This window comes from Citrus sinensis, chromosome 8 (assembly GCF_022201045.2).
Source record: "Citrus sinensis cultivar Valencia sweet orange chromosome 8, DVS_A1.0, whole genome shotgun sequence".
Taxonomy (NCBI): Eukaryota; Viridiplantae; Streptophyta; class Magnoliopsida; order Sapindales; family Rutaceae; genus Citrus; species Citrus sinensis.
In genome coordinates, this window is record NC_068563.1 from 2,560,380 (window position 1) to 2,580,297 (window position 19,918).

General features: G+C 33.1%; 3 protein-coding genes across 6 annotated transcripts; 2 read left to right on the forward strand and 1 right to left on the reverse strand.

Moving 5' to 3' along the window:
• Window positions 1-2,238: 2,238 nt before the first annotated feature.
• Window positions 2,239-13,506, reverse strand: LOC102629613 (methylthioribose kinase). Of its 3 annotated transcripts, none has more exons than XM_052432128.1 (6): window positions 13,136-13,496; window positions 12,496-12,805; window positions 11,941-12,115; window positions 11,616-11,817; window positions 10,722-10,936; window positions 9,452-9,809 (listed from the first exon to the last, which is right to left on the reverse strand). In XM_052432128.1, the coding sequence occupies exons 1-6, from the start codon at window positions 13,319-13,321 to the stop codon at window positions 9,638-9,640; spliced, it is 1,260 nt and encodes a 419-aa protein (XP_052288088.1). In that variant the 5' UTR covers window positions 13,322-13,496; the 3' UTR covers window positions 9,452-9,637. The 3 variants fall into 3 exon arrangements, with proteins under 3 accessions (XP_052288090.1, XP_052288088.1, XP_052288089.1); XM_052432129.1 differs by having other exon boundaries at window positions 12,496-12,821; window positions 13,136-13,284; XM_052432130.1 differs by lacking the exons at window positions 9,452-9,809; window positions 10,722-10,936; window positions 11,616-11,817 and adding exons at window positions 2,239-2,397; window positions 3,023-3,224 and having other exon boundaries at window positions 13,136-13,506.
• LOC102629327 (uncharacterized) lies at window positions 5,025-5,883 on the forward strand. The gene has a single exon (XM_006486930.4). It carries the CDS (start codon window positions 5,073-5,075, stop codon window positions 5,751-5,753), a length of 681 nt encoding a protein of 226 aa, XP_006486993.2. The 5' UTR covers window positions 5,025-5,072; the 3' UTR covers window positions 5,754-5,883.
• A 1,640-nt stretch (window positions 13,507-15,146) lies between the features above and the next one.
• Window positions 15,147-18,804, forward strand: LOC102630075 (triacylglycerol lipase 1). Of its 2 annotated transcripts, none has more exons than XM_006486932.4 (9): window positions 15,147-15,402; window positions 15,773-15,883; window positions 16,127-16,270; window positions 16,636-16,746; window positions 16,828-16,971; window positions 17,051-17,091; window positions 17,188-17,264; window positions 17,566-17,661; window positions 18,092-18,804. In XM_006486932.4, exons 1-9 carry the CDS (start codon window positions 15,223-15,225, stop codon window positions 18,412-18,414), a joined length of 1,227 nt encoding a protein of 408 aa, XP_006486995.2. In that variant the 5' UTR covers window positions 15,147-15,222; the 3' UTR covers window positions 18,415-18,804. The 2 variants fall into 2 exon arrangements, with proteins under 2 accessions (XP_006486995.2, XP_006486996.2); XM_006486933.4 differs by having other exon boundaries at window positions 16,130-16,270.
• The last annotated feature ends 1,114 nt before the right edge of the window (window positions 18,805-19,918 follow it).

Here is a 19,918-nt window from a genome sequence, read left to right on the forward strand (position 1 = left end):
TAAAATGATTTTGAGACACAAGTTACACATCAAAATTTTAAACAATTTGATACTGCATGAACAATTTATGGAACAAAACAACCGTCAACGTAAGTACTTATTTGATATAACTTATCTAGTAACCATAATACTTATTTAATCTCATCAATTCTTTACAAATCTTTTTTTTTTTTGTTCGAATTTTTTTTACTGGAGTTTTTTAAAATTAAAGAAGCTATTTTCAATCTATTAATTAGGGAGCAAATGTTAAAAAAAATTAAAATATTATAATTTCTAAAATATCTTTTACTTATTTGACAATATTATTTCATAACATAACTTTAAAAAATTTGTGTATTAAAGTAATTGTACAATTTTAAATAAAAACTCTCATTGACAACAAACAATTATTTTTTTATTTTTTAAAAAAATGTAAAAGCTCTACTAGTGAAGCTCTATTTGAAAAGATACACCAAATGAAGCCTAAAATTAACATTATTGATACATCTTTTCAAGAGGAAACACGGAGCCATTCAAGCTAAACAAAATTAGAACCCCAATTCATCTGTTTTTCTTTGAGACTCAGTTCCTGCTTTTGGGATTTACAATGATTTGTCAAGCAAGGCTTTTCAAAGGTCTAACGCACAAATTGATCGATAAAAGAACATCCATCGACATTTTGTTATCAAAATATAGAAGAAATGTAATATAGCTACGGACAGTATCCCAAATGATAAAAGAGTCTACTCCTGACAAAATAGGATTGTAACCAATCAAAAACAGATCAAGACGGCTCTACTAAAAGTTAGCAAAAGAAGGAAATGGGGTCACTGTGAGTAGGGGTGGGCATAAACCCACAACCTATGGGTTTATCCAAACTCAAACCAAATTAAATGGTTTAGGTTGGGTAAATCATGAAAATGGGTTAGATGTGGGTTTTATGTAGAAAACCATTTCATTATGGTTTGGGTATGGTTTACCCATGAGTTATGGACAAAACCCCAACACTCAAATTTTTCAAATGAAATAAATGAAAACAAAATAAATGAACACAAATAAGTGAAAGACCACTATTAAATTTTTTACAGCGTGATCAATTGTCAACAGTTATAAAATGAAAATAACAGTAAAAATAAATTTAAATTAAATAAATATTGTTGTAAATAACATAAATTTTTTTTCTTATTTATAAAAATAATTCCTCCAACATGGAAAGATCATCATAGAAAGAGCAGGAGACTCTACTCAGAAGAAATTTATTATTTATCTTATAGTAAATTTTTATTTGTCATTCAAGTTTTCTTATAATAATTTTTTTTATCATTTGACTAATAATTTTCTTATATATTTATTATAAGAAAATTTTCACAAAATAAATAAGTATAAAAAAATTTTATTATTAATTTTTTTGTTCATATCAAAACATATATTTCTTATTTTTAATGCTTTATTTTTTATTTAGTTTCTATTCATGTGATTTATTTAATTTAGAATAAATATAAATAAAAGAGTAGTTGAAAATAATGGTAATATTGTAAATTTATACTATTATGGGGGGTTTTGGCCATTATAAAAGCAGAAGGGGGAAAAATAATATATGTTGATTACTGTAGGGGGGAAACTGGCAATCTCCCTAAAATTAAACATATAAGTAGACAACATAACGCAAAACTACCAAAACGATAAATAAAAACAAATATTACATAACTAAATAAATAACAAGTGGCAAAATTTATTATTAGATTGTTAATGTCATGTTTGTGAAAGTTTATTATTAAAGTGTACGTTCTTATTTATTGAGAAATAATAATTTTTGTGATTAAACTTTATTTTGATTTTGTAGTATTCTTTAATTTAAGGATTAAGTTATTGTAAAATTTATAATTTTTATCCACTATATTTTTTTATATTTTAATATCAATTTAATAATTAATAACAATTAATAATTATTATAATTTTGATATAATTAAATTTTATTAAAATAAAAATTATTTTGATAATAAAATTCAAACCAAACCCAAATGGTTTGGTTTGGTTTGGGTTAAAAATATTTGGATTGGTTTGGGTTGGATCCAAATTTTTATAATTTAGTTTGGGTTGACTTAAAATCCAACCCAAACCAACTCATGCTCACCCCTAACTGTGAGTGTTGGAACTAGGAATAAAGAAAATAAATGAACAAACTAAAAAGACTTAAACTCACCTTATCATTTTGGCAGCACCAAATCCAAGGGTGTCATGGAATAGATCTTTCATAAATTTTTCTTGTACAAGCTACTGAAGCTCGGGCTTGTTATAAATTTCTGGAAGGTATGCCTCACCAGAACCATCCCTGTGTTGATGCCAAAGTGCAGTGAATTTCTTGTGGAACAGAGTCCAAGTCTCTTCAATTGTCCTCCAAATCCACTCCTTGTATTCCTACACGTAGATGTAAATTTAAGACATGACCCTTAAGAAACGAGTAAATAGAAGTTGAACCCTGCAAGAATGTTTATAACTTATCCATTCCCCGTGATAAGAAACATGAAATGCTAGTTGCTTTAATTCTTGACTAGAAATGAAGGATAGCCCAATCCAACCCCACACCCCTGGCTACTCCCCAAGTTGAAATATCTTCCCCCCCCCCCCCCCCCCCCCCCCCCCCAAAAAAAAAAAGAGAGAAGACATGCCCGTACAATCATGCTTTCATTTGTCTCTAAATAGGAAATACAAGATTATAATCAGCATCATTACAAGTTTTGTGGCTTAATATATACTAAAAACCATAAAGTTTCAGCTTTAATTTAAAAAACTACCAGCAGCGGCTTAAATTCATTTTCCTGTGTTTTGACGCCTTCTCTTGATGCGATTTGTGCACCTTCAGCTAGAAATATATTTTGTTGCCTGAAGATAGTATGAGTTATGCAATTTGACTTTCTTTTTTTTTTTACATGCTAATACTATAACCTGAAGAAGATGGTCATAAAGAACTAAAGACCCAATAGGAAGAAAAGAGAAACAGAGAATGAAAGCAGAGAGAAGAAAGAAAGATAGAGAGACGTACTTTCCGGTCATTCCCTTCATGAGCATGTCCATCTTGGGCAAAAAAGGGCAAAATCAAGTTTCCGACAAAAGCTCCAATGTCAAAACCCATTGGTCTATAAAATGCAAATTCTGGATCTATAACCTGAGTTGAATTAGGGGTGTCCATAACAGAGCCAGTGTGGAGATCTCCATGTATCAGGGCTTGTGCTCTTTCACAGAACCTATGGTAAAGGGAGCTTTGATATATTATAAAGGAAAATTTAAAAAACAAAGAGTCTACGCACTACGAAAAGAAACAGTACCGAGGACGAAATATTATTATACATGGATTCCAACCCAGCAACTTCGAGCTTTAATGTATTATCCTCCCGAGCAGCCTCAGCGTCACGATCAAGATAAGGAGAAGTCCAACGGTTAAACTTAGATACTTTGTAGGGGTCCGAGAAAACAACCTGCTCAGTGAGCCTGCATAGCTCCACATTCCCACAAAATTCAGCAACTGCAACAAAAATTAAAGCAAGCACATTTGCTACATTTGATCAAACAAGTTAACCAAGTTCGATCGCATATTTTAGAGGTGCTTAAACGTAAAGATTCTGTGGTGTACCAAGTAATAATATATATAATGATATTTCATTTTTTATTGTAACAATAATTCTATCCTCTCAAATTCTAAATGATTTAGTATATGATATTAAGTTTGAATCTTAATTAATGTGACATTCCTGTAATTTTCTTACAGTATCAATATATAGAATTAAAATGATAAGTAATCAACCAAATGGTTGTGGCTCAATTGGCAGCGCAGACTGAATTTGTGGAAAGAGCTCTCGGGTTTGATCCCCACTAAACACACTATTTGAGAGGGATAAAGAGCCTTAACTGTGACTACACTCCAAATCCAGATTAGTCAAGGCTCAATGCTGTCGCGAGTTACCGGATGATTTACAAAAAAAAAAAATGATAAGTAATCAAGTGATTTTTTTTTTTCAATTATCACAACTCTTTATAAATTGTAATTACTTAATTGATTATTGTATAAACTAATGCGTATTTATAAGTGTGTATGGTGTGTGCGAAAAAAAAAATTATTGTTTTATAATGAACAACAAACTTCCCAGTTCCCACTCTTATGAGGCAAGTAAATACATGCCGCCAATCCTGGGCAAAGGATCCGTAGTCCTCTCTAGTTGATGGGTAGGGAGTACAGGAAAAAATTAAAACAGAGAGAGACATTTTAGAAGGATAAGATGGTCCACTTCTATATATACGAAACCAAATAAAATGCGTTTTGTGGTGAAAATTGAAAACTTTTTTCAGGGCGCCAGTGAAAAAAGCAAAGTCCAAGTCAAAATCAACACTGAAGCCACTTTTTTTCAATTTTAAAACATAAATGGATTTGAAAATCAGCCACTATGGTGAGTGGTAAAACACCTTTTTGTGGGATGGGGTTTGAGTCCCAAATTTATCTCGGTGCATAATTTAGAAAATTTGATCATTTTATTCAATATCTCAGTAATCTTTAATGTATGAATATTAAAATAAATAAATGTATAAAACTAGTAACACTGGACCAAATAAATTTTTTATACAAATTATAAAAGTTAATGTAATATAAGATTATTGATTGGATAAAAAATTCTACATACATGATCTACATTGTTAGTTCATTTCATTCTTATGTGTTGTTAATTTCTTCATTCGATCCATACTTGTTATTCCATAAAAATTTATACGCAATTGTCTATATGAAGAATTCCGTGTGGCTCTAAAATTAATCGTTTAAGAGAAAGTAAAAAATGAATCTCATGATATACTAATAAAAATACTTGTATTTTTGTAAGCATGAAAATTCATCGTTATTGGCTGAGCCTAATATTTTGGCCATATTTAACATCATGAACCAAAGGGACTACCCTGCTTCTATTATATCCATATCTTATTAACTCTTTATCATGAATATGACCCTTTCGTTGACCTCAAACTCTCCATATAAACCATGGAGTCTCAACAATTCTTGTACCAAAATACCAACCAAAAACTAGCTAGCTCTTCTTAATTAATTCCCCATGGCTCTCTTCAAAAAGCATTTCCTCTCATTGCTGCTAACCCTAGCAGCAACACAAACGGTCCATGCAGTCGACTACGTCGTGACCAACACCGCCCCTACAACCGCTGGCGGCGCCCGTTTCAAAAAAGAGATCGGCGCCGGCTACAGCAAGCAAACCCTGGCATCCGCCACACACTTCATATGGAGAACCTTCCAACAAACCAAGCCAGCTGACAGGAAAAACGTACGGAAAGTCAGCTTGTTCGTCGATGACATGGACGGCGTGGCGTATGCCGTCAACAATGAGATTCATGTAAGTGCAAGATACATAGGCAGTTATTCCGGGGATGTGAAGAGAGAAATCACCGGGGTGCTTTATCATGAGATGACGCATATATGGCAGTGGAACGGCAACGGGCAGGCTCCCGGGGGATTGATCGAAGGGATTGCCGATTTTGTGAGGCTGAAGGCTAACTATGCGCCGAGCCACTGGGTGCAGCCGGGGCAGGGGGATAGGTGGGATCAAGGGTATGACGTAACGGCTTGGTTTTTGGATTATCTTAACAGTTTGAGAAATGGCTTTGTTGCTGAGCTTAACAAAAAGATGAGGACTGGATATAGTGCTAACTATTTTGTTGAGCTTCTGGGGAAGAATGTTGATCAGCTGTGGAGTGATTACAAGGCTAAGTATGGAAAATAAGCAATGCTACTGCTTGCTTAAGTATTTGATAATAATATGTTAGTGGCTTTTATTTATTATTAAGGTAACCTACATATATATTAATTAATAATATGTCTAAATGACAGTTAATAAAATTCTAATTCTGCAACTGTGTGGTTTGTTTGGGAATGGCTAGCTACTTGGTTGCTGAACATCATTAATTTATTGGTTTGTGTATTAGTTTAAAAGAATCTATATATCTATATATATATATTCATGAACACTTCAATTTAACGGTCAACAAATTTGAACAACAGAACTTTGAATCACATCGCTGCTGCTTGTTATATTAATTAGGGAAAATGACTAATATACCCCAAACATTTAGGGAAAGAGACACAAAACTTACAAACATTTTAAAAAATACATTTAAACTTTAATTTGTTAACGGACTCTATTAATTGTAACAAAAAATTTATTTTCAACTTATAATTACTATTATCTCTCTCTAACAAACAAGTCAATATATTAACTTGTCCATTTTACTCATAAATTATTAATAAAATTATGAACATACCTTTATTTATAAGTGTTTGAATTTTTTTTTGTACAAATCCAATTTAATTTCTTATTTTACTCAATTTAACCATTTGATTGTTAATTACATTACAAGAGTACAGGTGAGTAAGCAATTGAACTGGGAAATGAAACCGCTGCTCGTATTTTTGCTGTTCCTTGTTCTTGCTCTTCTTGTGCTTGTAAATTGTGGCTTTTGTTGTTGTTGGTTTGGTTTTGGGATGTGAATACTGAAAAGGGCTGAAAGATATTGAGTGGTTGTGGTGGTGGTGAGGGAGTAATGATGATGGGGGTGGTGAGGGATTAATGATGATGGTGGTGGCGTTGAAACGTTGAAGAACAATCCAATGGCTTATAGAGAGAGAATATCGAGATATGTACAAAGATATAGAGATAGAGATAGCTCTTTGACTAATTATAACTCTCTCAGTGTCTCTCTTGTTAGTGACATTATCACCAAAATCATGGTGCTAGCTTTTTCTTACCCCAGCTCTTATTCTGTAAAGAAAATGAGATTTTCACCCTATTTTTATTTTCATAAGGAACACAGCGGGGTCTGCGTGCGGAATTCTATTAAGGGTTTAGGAACGAACAACGGCTGCGATTTTCTTGCTAGGGTTTCTAGTTTAATCGATTGAATTTAGCGTTTTAGATTTGTGACTATTAGAAGAGGGTTTTTAAGTAAATTCACCAATTATTAGTAAGCGAATATACCATAATAATCTTTTAATTGTTTAAATCATTAATAAATTGGGATTTAAATGTCTTTTCTAAAATATTTGGGAGTTTTGTGTCTCTTTTTCTAAATGTTTGGGTGGATTAGTTATTTTTCTTATTAATTTTATAATTTTTTAATTAATAAATTTCCATCCTTCCGTTGAGTTTCCCAAAAAAAAAAAAGGAAAAAAACCCAAAACAAAATATTTCAGCAAACATGTTTTTTCTACTAACTTTATAACGCTTTTAGTATATACGTCGGCCAGGTGACGAAATGGAGTTATTAATATAGCTGAAAATAAATAGACACCCGACAATTAATAGTGTTAAATTGCGTTGACAGGCATCTGAACAAAAATATTTTGAAGTGTTATATTCGATTCAATGAAGATTTTTCTACTTCTTTCACTCAAAGGAATATATAAGTTTAGATATGTACATAAATTGCATATCCAATATCTTGTCATGTTTATAGATATTATAATACTTTTTTTGGTCTAGATGGTCATCAATGATGTCTAAATTTGACTGGGTTATAATCCCCATTTATGAATCTTGACTTCATTGTTAATTAAAATCCTGCTCAATCCAAAGCACAGATGATTGAATCCACCTCATGATCGTAAGCTAGGTTAGGGTTTAATTAACAAGATTATAGTCCAAGCAAAACATTATACTATTATAGCCCAAAAACATCCTATCCGTGAGGAACTACTTATTTTTTCATTACAGATAAAAGATGATATTACAAATAAAATATGATAATCCAGAAAAATGTGAAGTATATTTGGAGGTGCTAATCGAGATCAATGACAATATGTCATCATGAGGAGCCGATGCTATGAATCATCAATCTTTGGATGAGGATAAAGGTGAACATGTTGATGAAATGATGGACAGTAAAGACACCACAAAAAATAAATTAGCCAGCAATAACATTAGTCAAAAGTTAATGTAGTCAGAGTCACGTGTTTTTACATATAACATTCATTTACTCACTACTCGATAAGAGAAAAACTGTGAAGATATCTTTTCATATTGTCTTTTCTTACTGACAATGAGTTAGCTTAGAAAATAACAGCCAATCACTATTTACTGACAGTGAGTCACTACAAAGTAATAGTAGCCAGTAAGCCTTTTTGCTTTTCATCTCTTTAATTCATCGTTGGCTTTTTGCCGCATGTAAAGTGTAATTTTAAAGTTTTGTCTTTTGTATACAGTGTCATAAATTGTATCGAGTCTTTGGTTGTATATATAGAGCTCTCAAGTCATTAAGAGATAAGGAAGGCGAGCGAGAGAGTGCATTTGTAGAATATACTCGAAAATCAAAAGCAATAAAAAATTATTCTTATTCATAAACACTTGGCAATTCTTTAGATAGCAACTAGCAAGCCCTTATCAAGTAGTAAGTAGTTTAATTTCTTTGGTTTTATTTATTTAGTTTTTGGGTTCAAAAGTCTCGCCTAATTAACGAAAGTATAAATTATATTTAAAACATTCACAAAGGGCGGTTCTTATTATTATTCAAGGGAAAAGAGTTTGGAGGAAAATTTTTTGAAAATTAAGATTTTTGTTTTTGACAAAAATAATAATAACTTAGTAAAAGTTTCAACTAATTTTCTGAAAATTTCTTTTTAAACATGGTCTTTGTTGGCTTGTTTAGTCGTTAATATGTTGAGAAGGCATTTTTTGGCGCGAGCCAGGAGTTTAAAAGTGTTTTTAACTAGTATATTTTCAAAAGCAATTAAATAAACTTTGAAATGCCAGATTTTGCCAAGGAAGCTTCCGCAGTTTTCAAAACACGAGTGGATCATATTCATCTATTATGTCTTCAATTCTTTCTATAATTTCTTTACCTCTACTAGAAAATGATAGTGATCTTCTAATTCTTTCTACCACAAGTCCATTGCTTTTTAATATTACTTTGGCTGTTAAAATGTTTTTGATGTCTACTGTTCTAGGTACCAAGATTGGTCCTAAAATGTCTTTCATATTTAGCAAGGGCCAACTTAGGGTTAAGATGTGCATCACGAACTCTCAAATAAGTTTATCAATTATAAACATCATTTGTCAAATTAAGACAAATAAACTTAAAATTCTAAGTTCATTTTAAGCAAAATTCTCACGCTGACTAGTAATTAATGAATAGAAATAAAACAATATTATGTTTACAAAGTAATTAAAATATGTAGAGAGTTTATATTCTGACCAATGGGACAAATAATATGATTTTTTTCATTGGCCCATATAATAATTAATTATTGATCCTTATCACTTTTCATTCAAGTGGTGAACATACAACATTTTCATGTAAGATCAGATACAAACTATGTATTAAATTTATCACTACTCAAAAATATAAAAATAGTAAAAATCTCAATCATACACTATCAAATACTAAGACAAAAAGTTTTTAAATCCTCGGAAGAGCTTAGATTATAAGCTGATTTAAGGATAGGCAGGCCTGCATTCACAACAGTGATGAAAGGTCAAAAGGTAACAACATTTTTATTATTATGTGACATAAAACAAGCCATCATAATGACGACAACCAAAATATTATCGGCAGTGTGAAACCAACTATTTGATGAAACCTTACTATATTAAGCAAACCATTAAAATTCACTAATTTACGCATGGAGCTTCCGAATCGCTGAGACCACTTCAGTGATGGCCTGGAAATTCCGCCTTTCTTTGAGAAGCAACTTTGCCAGTTCCAGAGCTTGCCGCTCACAAGTTGCTCGCTTGCTATCATCCTTAATTGATTCAAAATCCTCAACATGGGCTACACCGACAATCCTCCTATCAATCAAAATGAAAAAAACTTCATGATTATATAGATTCACAGGATTAAACCTAAATATATTTGGCGACTAAGATGATTTTGAGACACAAGCCGCACATCAAAATTTTAAACAATTTGATACTGCATGAACTATTTATGGAAGAAAATAACTGTAGTGATATCAACCTAAGTGCTTGTATGATGTAACTTATATAATAACCATAATACTTATTAAATCTCATCAATTCTTTTCGAGTCTTTTTGTTGTTGTTTGAATGCTTTTTCACTAAAGTTTTTTAAGATTAAATAAGCTATTTTGACTCTACTAATAAAAGTTCAAATTTTGAACTCTTGGGAGCAAATGTTAAAAAGCTTTTTTAAAATGTTATAATGCCCAAAATATCTTTTACTTATTTCACAGTATTATTTCATTCATTTCATAACATAGCCTTAAAAAACTTGCCCACTAAAATAATTTTACAAATTTGAATAAAAACTTTTATTTACAACCAAAGAATTATTAAAAAAAAAAAAAACTCTACTTGTAAAATCTCTACTAACAAAGCTTTGTTTGAAAAGCTATACCAAATGAAATCTAAAATTAACATTCGTGATAGATTCTTTCAAGAGGAAACATGGAGCCATTTAAGCTAAACAAAATTAGAACCCCAATTCATCTGTTTTTCTCTCAGACTGAGTTCCTGATTTTGGGATTTATAATGATTTGACGAGCAAGGCTTTTCAAAGGTCTAATGCATAAATTGATAGATAAAAGAACATCCATCGACATTTTGTTCCCAAAATATAGAACAAATGAAATTGAGCAACGGACAATGTCCCAAATGATAAAGAAGGAAATGGGGTCCCTGTGAGTGTTGGAACTAGGAATAAAGAAAATAAATGAACAAACTAAAAAGACTTAAACTCACCTTATCATTTTGGCAGCACCAAATCCAAGGGTGTCATGGAATAGATCTTTCATAAATTTTTCTTGCACAAGCTGCTGAAGCTCAGGTTTGTTATAAATTTCTGGAAGGTATGCCTCACCAGAACCATCCTTGTGTTGATGCCAAAGTGCAGTGAACTTCTGGTGGAACAGAGTCCAAGTCTCTTCAATTGTCCTCAAAATCCACTCCTTATACTCCTACACATAGACATAAATTTAGGACATGACCCTTAACAAACGAGTAAACAGAAGTTGAACCCTGCAAGAATGTTTAGAACTTATCCATTCCCAGCGATAAGAAACATGAAATGCTAGTTGCTTTAATTCTTGACTAGAAACGAAGGATAGCCCAACCCAGCGCCACACCTCTGTCTACTCCCCAAGTTGACCCCAAAAGAAAAAAAAAAAAAAGAAGAGAAGACATGCCTGTACAATCATGCTTTCATTTGTCTCTAAAGAGGAAATACAAGATTATAATCAGCATCATTACAAGTTTTGTGGCTTAATATATACTAATAACCATAAAGTTTCAGCTTTAATTTAAAAAACTACCAGCAGAGGCTTAAACTCATTTTCCTGTGTTTTGACGCTCTTGATGCGATTTGTGCACCTTCAGCTAGAAATATATTTTGTCGCCTGAAGATAGTATGAGTTATGCAATTTGACTGTCTTATTTATTCTTTTTTTTTTTTTCGTGCTAATACTATAACCTGAAGAAGATGGTCATAAGGAACCAAAAACCCCCGCCCTGGGGGGGGGGGGGGGAGGGAAGGTGGGGGTGGTACAAACAGACAGACAGACAGAATCAGACCCAATAGGAAGAAAAGAGAAACAGAGAATGAAAGCAGAGAGAAGAAAGAAAGATACAGAGACATACTTTCCTGTCATTCCCTTCAGCAGCATGTCCATCTTGGGCAAAAAAGGCCAAAATCAAGTTTCCAACAAAAGCTCCAATGTCAAAACCCATTGGTCCATAAAATGCAAATTCTGGATCTATAACCTGAGTTGAATTAGGAGTGACCATAACAGAGCCAGTGTGGAGATCTCCATGTATCAGGGCTTGTGCTCTTTCACAGAACCTATGGTAAGACAGAACCTATGGTAAAGGAAGCTTTGATATATTATAAAGGAAAATTTTAAAAAGAAAGAGTTTCTATGCACTAGGAAACAAAACAGTACTGAGGAAGAAAAAATATTATTACATGGATTTCAACCCAGCAACTTCCAGCTTTAATGTATTATCCTCCCGAACAGCCTCAGCGTCACGATCAAGATAAGGAGAAGTCCAATGGTTAAACTTAGATACTTTGTAGGGGTCCGAGAAAACAACCTGCTCCGTGAGCCTGCATAGCTCCACATTCCCACAAAATTCAGCAACTGCAACAAAAATTAAAGGGAGCACATCAGCTACATTTGTTCAAACAAATTAGAGTAACAGATACAGAACAAGACATATGGAGTACATTTAAAGGAAGTGAGAACGAAAAAATAATTATATCTAAAGGAAAAAATCCAACTCCAAATCCGCTGATGGAACAACCAGATACGTCAACACAGCAATAATCCAAAACACAAAACTGAAATATGTCATGTAATAATTTAAAAATCACATATGACTGCCATTAGATTTTGCGTAATCAACAAACTCCAAATGTGAGAGAAAGTAAAAGATATATATTATTTATATACCTAAATGCCAATCTGAAAATTAAATTGCATTACATAGTCCAAAATCAAGTTGATGTAAACACTCTTACCATTACGTTTGTGCTCTGTGGTGGTACGATATAAAAGAGATGTGTAGAAAAGAGTCTTTGCCATGAATTCTGACATGTGTTCCGCAAGTAATGGATACTTTATTCCAGCAATCAACCCCTTTCTCAGGATAATATGAGGAGGCTCCAGGTACCGCATACCAATCAAAGACATTGTACGGTCAAAATGATAGACTTCGGGAACATGGTCAGGACACAATTTGCCATGCTCTTTCAATGCTAGTGCCTCAAAATACGCTCTTTCCTTTGTCATGGGCCATGATTCACCAATGCAACGTACATACGGAAGAGCCTGCGAACAGAAAAGCCTGTTACAAAATAAGCTTTTGTACTCCATATCTATATGAACATTCTAATAATCAGAGTCTTAAATTCAATTTTCTCATCTTCTTGTTTCTGTATGATAATTTTAAAGAAAAAAAAAAAGAAGAAGAAGGGGGTCAAGCCTAGAGGACCATAACCCGAAATCAATGTCAATAGTTGCTGTTAGCAGTAACTAACATATAAAACATCAAAATCAAATCACATCCAATCAATTAAAATGAGCTCTGAAGTGCTTCCACTTCCTACAAAAGCACTGATGCCTTAGTGCTTTTAAAATGAACTATAAAAATAAGCACACCTGCTTGATGACGAAAGAACCAGAAGTGCCGACAACGATGTAGACGAAATTAAGGTTGCCGTCTCCGACTTCTTTGATCGTCAAGTCGTCGAACTTGTTACCAATCTTAGACGACAAAGACGGCGTCGCTTTAATATACTCGAGCAGAGATTTATCGTCGAGTGGTCGAAACTCCGTAAAAGCCATATGTTTGGTCGTGAGATTGGTCGGCGCTGGGGATTAAGCAAGATGAGAGTGAATGGGGCGTGAAGAATAATCGCTTAATAGAGCTCGGGGATTTTAAGGAGTAGCAGAAGAGGCCACTTCTAAAAGAGGCATGAAAGTGGATTGACAGATAAATAGTGGCGTGCAAAATGCCTGTTTGCGTTTGGTCTTTGGTCCCTAGGTTAGTAAAAGGTACGGACTTTTTGAAACTTTGTTGGGTTCATTGAACGTGGACCTTGTTTTATTTACATATTTACATATTTATCTATTTATTACTTTTTTTTCCCGAAAGAATCTTATGATTTAGAATTTTCCTTTAATTAAAGTGAGAATAATTAGCTAGAATTTTCCTTTAATTAAAGTGAGAATAATTAGCTCTGTGTGGAATAGCTAGGGATGGGCATTTAAACTGAAGAAACACATCGAATCTAAAAATTAAGGAAAATTTGATTGGTTTAATTGAATAAATAAAAAACTGAACCAAAAATCGAATAATCATATAAAACTAATATTTTAATTGTTGAAAAAGAAAATCGAACCAAACTTCATAATTTTATTGAAATTTATTCAATTCGGTACAAAATCGAATTGAACCGAACCATTCCTACCCTTAGATTAGCTTATTGACGCAGTGAAGCTTAGTTTTATAATGTGGAAGGAATATTTCCCTTTATTTATGTTTTCACTTAAAATTTGAGAAGTAAAAATAACGTTATTAAAAATTATAAATTAATCTTCCAAATAAAATAATATCAATAGTAATATTTTGGTTATAATATTAACTTATAAAAAAACATGTAATAATCGTTGGTAGCATTATTAAACCATTTGAGTACACGCACTAGTCAATAAATAAAAGAGTAATAATAGAGTTATACTTTTGTACAAATTTATTTTTAAAGTGGCATGATTAAATTAATTGGATTAAGTACCCTTAACTTACATGATTTAATTTATTTTTATTAGTTTATATTTTTATCTAACCAATATATTTATACTATATCAGTTTGTATGAAAGTTTATAAATTTATCATCACTCTAAATAAATTAATAAGATAAAAATAAATAAAAGTAATGTTACATTTACAAAATTAGAATCCTAGATTTATATTCTAATTTATGTGCCAATTACATAATCTTTTATTATAAAATATGATATAGTGAGATAAATAATTAATTAAAAACACAATAGTTTGTACTAAGAGTGCATTTGACGTAGTGTATTGTATTGCATTAGTATTGTATTAATTTTTTTATGATTAATTTAAATTATATTAATATTTTATATTATTATTAATTTTAAATTAATATTATTAAAATTTATTCATATTTAAATATTTATTATTGGTTATAATAAATTATAATGTAAAAATAAAGAATAAAAATATTATATAATATTATATTAAATTAAAAATTTATATTTATTTATTTTATTTTTATAAAAGCAAAAACAAATGCAAAAGCGAAAGAAAAATAAAAAAAACAAGCGGCAATTGCCGCATTAACTTGGGCCCATTAATGCAGTGATGCCGTAGCTTTTTATCTTCCAAACATGGGTCTGTATAAATTTAATAAAATGAAAATTTTAATATCTCAACCAAACATGCCCTAACGTGATTATAGACATTAGGCAACATTGGTCACTTGGAAGATACACACCGTTTCAACTTGGTATTTATAGTAAATGGATTAAGTATCAGGGGTTATCAATGAAAATATTCACTCCACGTTTGCAGATGAGACAAACGCGCTGAAAGGAGCGTGGGATAAAGTCCCTCAACAAGAAGAGAGAAATAAGTATCCACTCACCTACTTGTCTTATCCTCTTTTGAGGGGAAAAAGTATCTTCCCGCGCACTCAATTATCTCCGAGACCGATATGATATGAGGAGGTCGCTGTCATCATCACTGGTGGTTGGCGCGATTTTCGCTCTCCTCCTACGCGAAATCTCCGCCGTCAAAACCGATGTTTCGAATCTACGCCGTCGATCACCGGACGATGGCACTCGCTCACTCTGCTCTCACCTCATCCGGCCCAACGGCTATCCCTGCACCGAACACACCGTACAGTCTGTTTCTCTCAGTCTCCCATCCTTTGATTGAGCCTTTTAATGAAGTTGATTAATCACCTGTTAGTCGTTGTAGCTCTAATTAAATTTTGGCGAATGTGAGGAAGTTGTCGAGCTAGATTTTTGTTTCAATTTCTTTTCGTCTTTTTTTTTCCTTTTATGAAGTTTCTTAAGTAGCGGAACGAGGTGTTAATTAATCTCTTCCATGCAATTCGCGTAAATTCGTGAGTAATTTATTGATCTATTTTGCAAGACTTCTTTTAATCAATTATTTTAGTTTTTTTAAGAGATTTTAATATTTTATTTTTATTGTTCGATTTAGCTGATTGATGACTGAAAGATTTTTTATTTGTCCCTTTCTTTAGGTTCAAACAAAGGATGGTTACTTACTGGCTCTTCAAAGAGTGTCATCTCGCAATGGGAATCTAAGAGTTCAATGCGGTCCCCCTGTTTTGCTTGTGCATGGACTCTTCATGGTGATCCTTCTTAATTCTTGTTATTCTGACTTTGCTGTTATTACAGAACCTGCCAATTTAGCTCAGGCATCATCTATGTTGAAATGATTTTATAAAAAAGAAATGTATGCACTGAAATCAAATGAAATCAAAATGCTTGAATTCTGGCGGTTAGAGTGTGGTGTATGTTTTCCAGGTTGAGATTTAGATATATGCATTAAGTGACATTTGGTCTCTTTATTTGAATTTTTATTGTTTATGAAGCAGGGAGGTGATGCGTGGTTTTTGGATTCTACGGAAGAGTCATTGGGCTTCATCCTTGCAGATCATGGTTTTGATGTATGGGTTGCAAATGTGCGCGGGACGCATTGGAGTCATGGCCATGTAACTTTATCCGAGAAGAGTAAGGTATATGAACTTCACGCTTCCTGTCTCTCTTATTATTGTAGATTTTGTGATTAAATCCAGTTATTCATGGTCAGCTTTACCCACTCTTTAGATCCTGTCATTGCATGTTAAAAAACTGGCTGGTTTGAGTTCATATTCTTTGCATTTTGATTGACCAATTTCATGAAATAGACATTGTCATAAAAAAATTCAGAGAGTAAATTAGTTATGAGGACTGCTGTTTGCCTTGGCTACACAAAGGTTGAGCAGTGAAACTAGAGCAAAGGAATTGAAGATTTAAGTGGATTAAAGATCAAAATACACTCCACATAAACATTTTCGGGTACTATTAATGTGAGCATAATGAGCATGATTTTACCTTGCAGGGCTTTTGGGATTGGAGTTGGCAGGATTTGGCTCTGTATGACCTTGCTGAAATGATATGTTTCATAAATTTGAAAACAAGCTCCAAAATTTTCCTTGTTGGACATTCACAGGTTGAAACATTTTATTTGACAATTCACTAGGCATAAGATCCTTGCATCAGTACATACTCGTTTTATTTGCATTCTTTGCAGGGAACCATCGTGTCTTTGGCTGCTCTCACTCAGCCAGACGTAGTGGAAATGGTTGAGGCTGCTGCTCTTTTGAGTCCTATATCATACTTGGATCATATCACTGCTCCACTTGTACGAAGAATGGTTAGCATGCATCTTGATCAGGTAATCTTTCTATAGTGATCTTTATTACTTTGTAGAAATGGGTGCTGGTGACCGAAATGATCATAATTCTTTCTTGCAGATGGTTTTGGCTCTGGGTATACATCAACTGAATTTTAGAAGGTTTAATTATTCTTATTTTTCCCAATTTTTTTGGCTTAAATGTCGTAGAATCTTTGTAGCTTATTGTTATTGACCCTTTGTGAATTTCATCTCCAGTAATGTGTTAATTGACCTCATCGACTCCCTATGCGATGGCCATTTAGATTGCAATGACTTGCTAACTGCCATAACAGGTTTTTTTTTTCTCTCTCCCTTTTCCCCCACCTCTATATCAACCCCACTCTATCCCAACCCCCACTCCCCCTTTTCCTTTTCTAACTTTTCTTTTAGGATTTTGTAGCTATGTTTACATTTTCTTGACGGTAAATTGAAAAACTGGAACCAAAGGTAGAAAAAAGTGTTTGTGAAAGCAATCTTGTAACATGCTATTCTCGAAGTAAAGTAGAAACAAAAGATGGAGGTTGGTGTTGTGCAATGTAAAATGGTTCATATGCATGGGCTTTACGTAAAGGAAGGCATTTTGTTACCTTGCAGGGAAGAATTGTTGCTTCAACAACTCACGAGTGGACTTCTATTTGGAAAATGAACCTCACCCTTCTTCTGCAAAAAACATTCATCATCTGTTCCAGAGTATGCTTTATATACTTTCTTTTCTGAACCTTCTAGTCTATTTACTTCTTACTGCGGTTGCAAATTCCCTTATTTCTCTAGATAATAAGTTTTGTAGTTGGAATCCATTTTATTTTTTCTTTTTATGCTTTTGTATAAAGTATCATTTACTCGCTAGAGGTAGTCCTTGGCCCTCTAAATAACTGTTGTTAGTGCAGGATTTACATTCAGTTATGAAGTAGTTAGAAAGCCAACCCCTTTATCTTTCTTACTTTCAATTGTTAGTCTCTTTTCATAGTTCAAAAGAAATGAAATTTCAGCCGTGGCAAAACTCGTTATGTTTTAGATAGTTAATAATGCATTTTCTTTACATGAATATGATTAGGTATATCTTGTTGAGATGCTGAAAACGCTACCAAAAACCTGTGCTTTGCTTTCCCGTGTTTTGCAGTGATCCGTCAGGGCACTTTTTCCCAGTATGACTATGGGTTTTTCAAAAACCTGAGGCTCTATGGTCAGACGAAACCCCCAGCATTCGATCTTACCCGCATCCCCAAGTCCTTACCATTATGGATGAGTTATGGGGGAAATGATGCTTTAGCAGACGTGATAGATGTGCAGCACACTCTCAATGAGTTGCAGTCCACTCCGGAGTTGGTTTATCTTGAGAACTACGGTCATATGGACTTTATTTTGAGCATAAATGGGAAGGAAGATCTTTACAAAAGTTTGATTGGATTTTTCAGGTCTGGGGGAAAGTCTAGCAGCTCTTGATGGGAGTGCTTTTGAATCTGATAAAGTTCAATCCTTAATTATGTGCTTACAGATAATATTTCTGTATATTTATTGTAAATATAAATTTCTCTCTCTTTCTTGTCTTTCTAACATTAGAGGGAAAAAGGATTGCTGAACACATACGCACGACATAGAATTGGGAGATAATGTGTATGTACGTGCGTACGTATGCACCTGTTGACTTTGTCGTCGGGGCAGAAGCTCCTAACGTAAAGGTGTTGTTGTCGTCTTCACTTCGTGAACTATCGTCACTTTCGGTGATGTGATGTGCAACGACGAATTGATTGCGTCATTTATTGGGGGAGCAGAAGGGGTTGGAAAAAGTTATATAGAAACAAACTATAGAATCCAAAAATTATTTTACTTTCAGCTTGATGTTTTTGTCTTTTGCCATCAAGTAGGAGCGGCCTCATCCTTTCTCATTTAGTCATTTTCTTATTTCTTTGGCCTTTTTCTGTTGTTATAATCCAGTACATCTTTAGCCTTCTTCTGGCTGATTTCACATCGTACATAACTAGAACATAAAGAATACGAGAATATACCTTTTAACGTTTGATTGATATTATCGTTTAACATGATCAACGAGTGGATTTTATGGGAAATTAATTCTAATGGCTTGGGCTTTGAGCACGTACTAACACAATATATATTAGGCTGGTGTTACGTTGCGCTTAGCGTAATGTATGTCATACACAGCAATAGTAATGGATTCCACCGTAGAAACCGTTGTTGTGTGTGAATGTACGTTACGCTTAATGTAACGTAGCGGGATCTTATATATTATTGTTCTTTTTTATATGGGTACATAGCTTGTGCCTATTAGTATCATCATTTAATCACCAGCCAGGATGTGGGTTCGCGATTGCCTATAAAATAAGATGCATGTACGCGGAAATTAATACGAAAAAGTAATAATACTGTTTATTTTAGAAAAAAACTAACAAATTCAGATCGTGTTGCTGTTAATGGTGTATCACGTCAATCGCGCGTCTCGTCTGTCATGCATGACGGCACGATTAACATTATTTTATCAATTGTGTCAACACAAAAGTTGAATAAATAATTGAGTAGAATGATTGGAAAAATTGAATTGAATATACGTGTTGGCTTGAGGGTTCTCCCCCATTTTTTGATTTTCCTAATCCACGTTAAAATCTAATCCGGAACTAATGCAATTGTTTAGATGTTTCTCTTGGGTTATCAACACTATAGCCTCTCATATTTACGACACAATTAAAAAAGTGAAAAAAAATTCAAAATTTCGACACACAAGGTCATAATATTTTAAATATTTTACACTTAAGTGTATTGAACTAGATAATTTTACCTATAAAATGACTTATTTTTATGTTTAAATCATATATTCAAATTAATACTCTCTTTTATTAATTGATTAGTTTAGGGCATAGCTAATTTGCGTCGGGGGTTTGGTACCCCAGTCGCTTGTCCTATAGTGAATCAGCCATTGGATATAATCCCACCG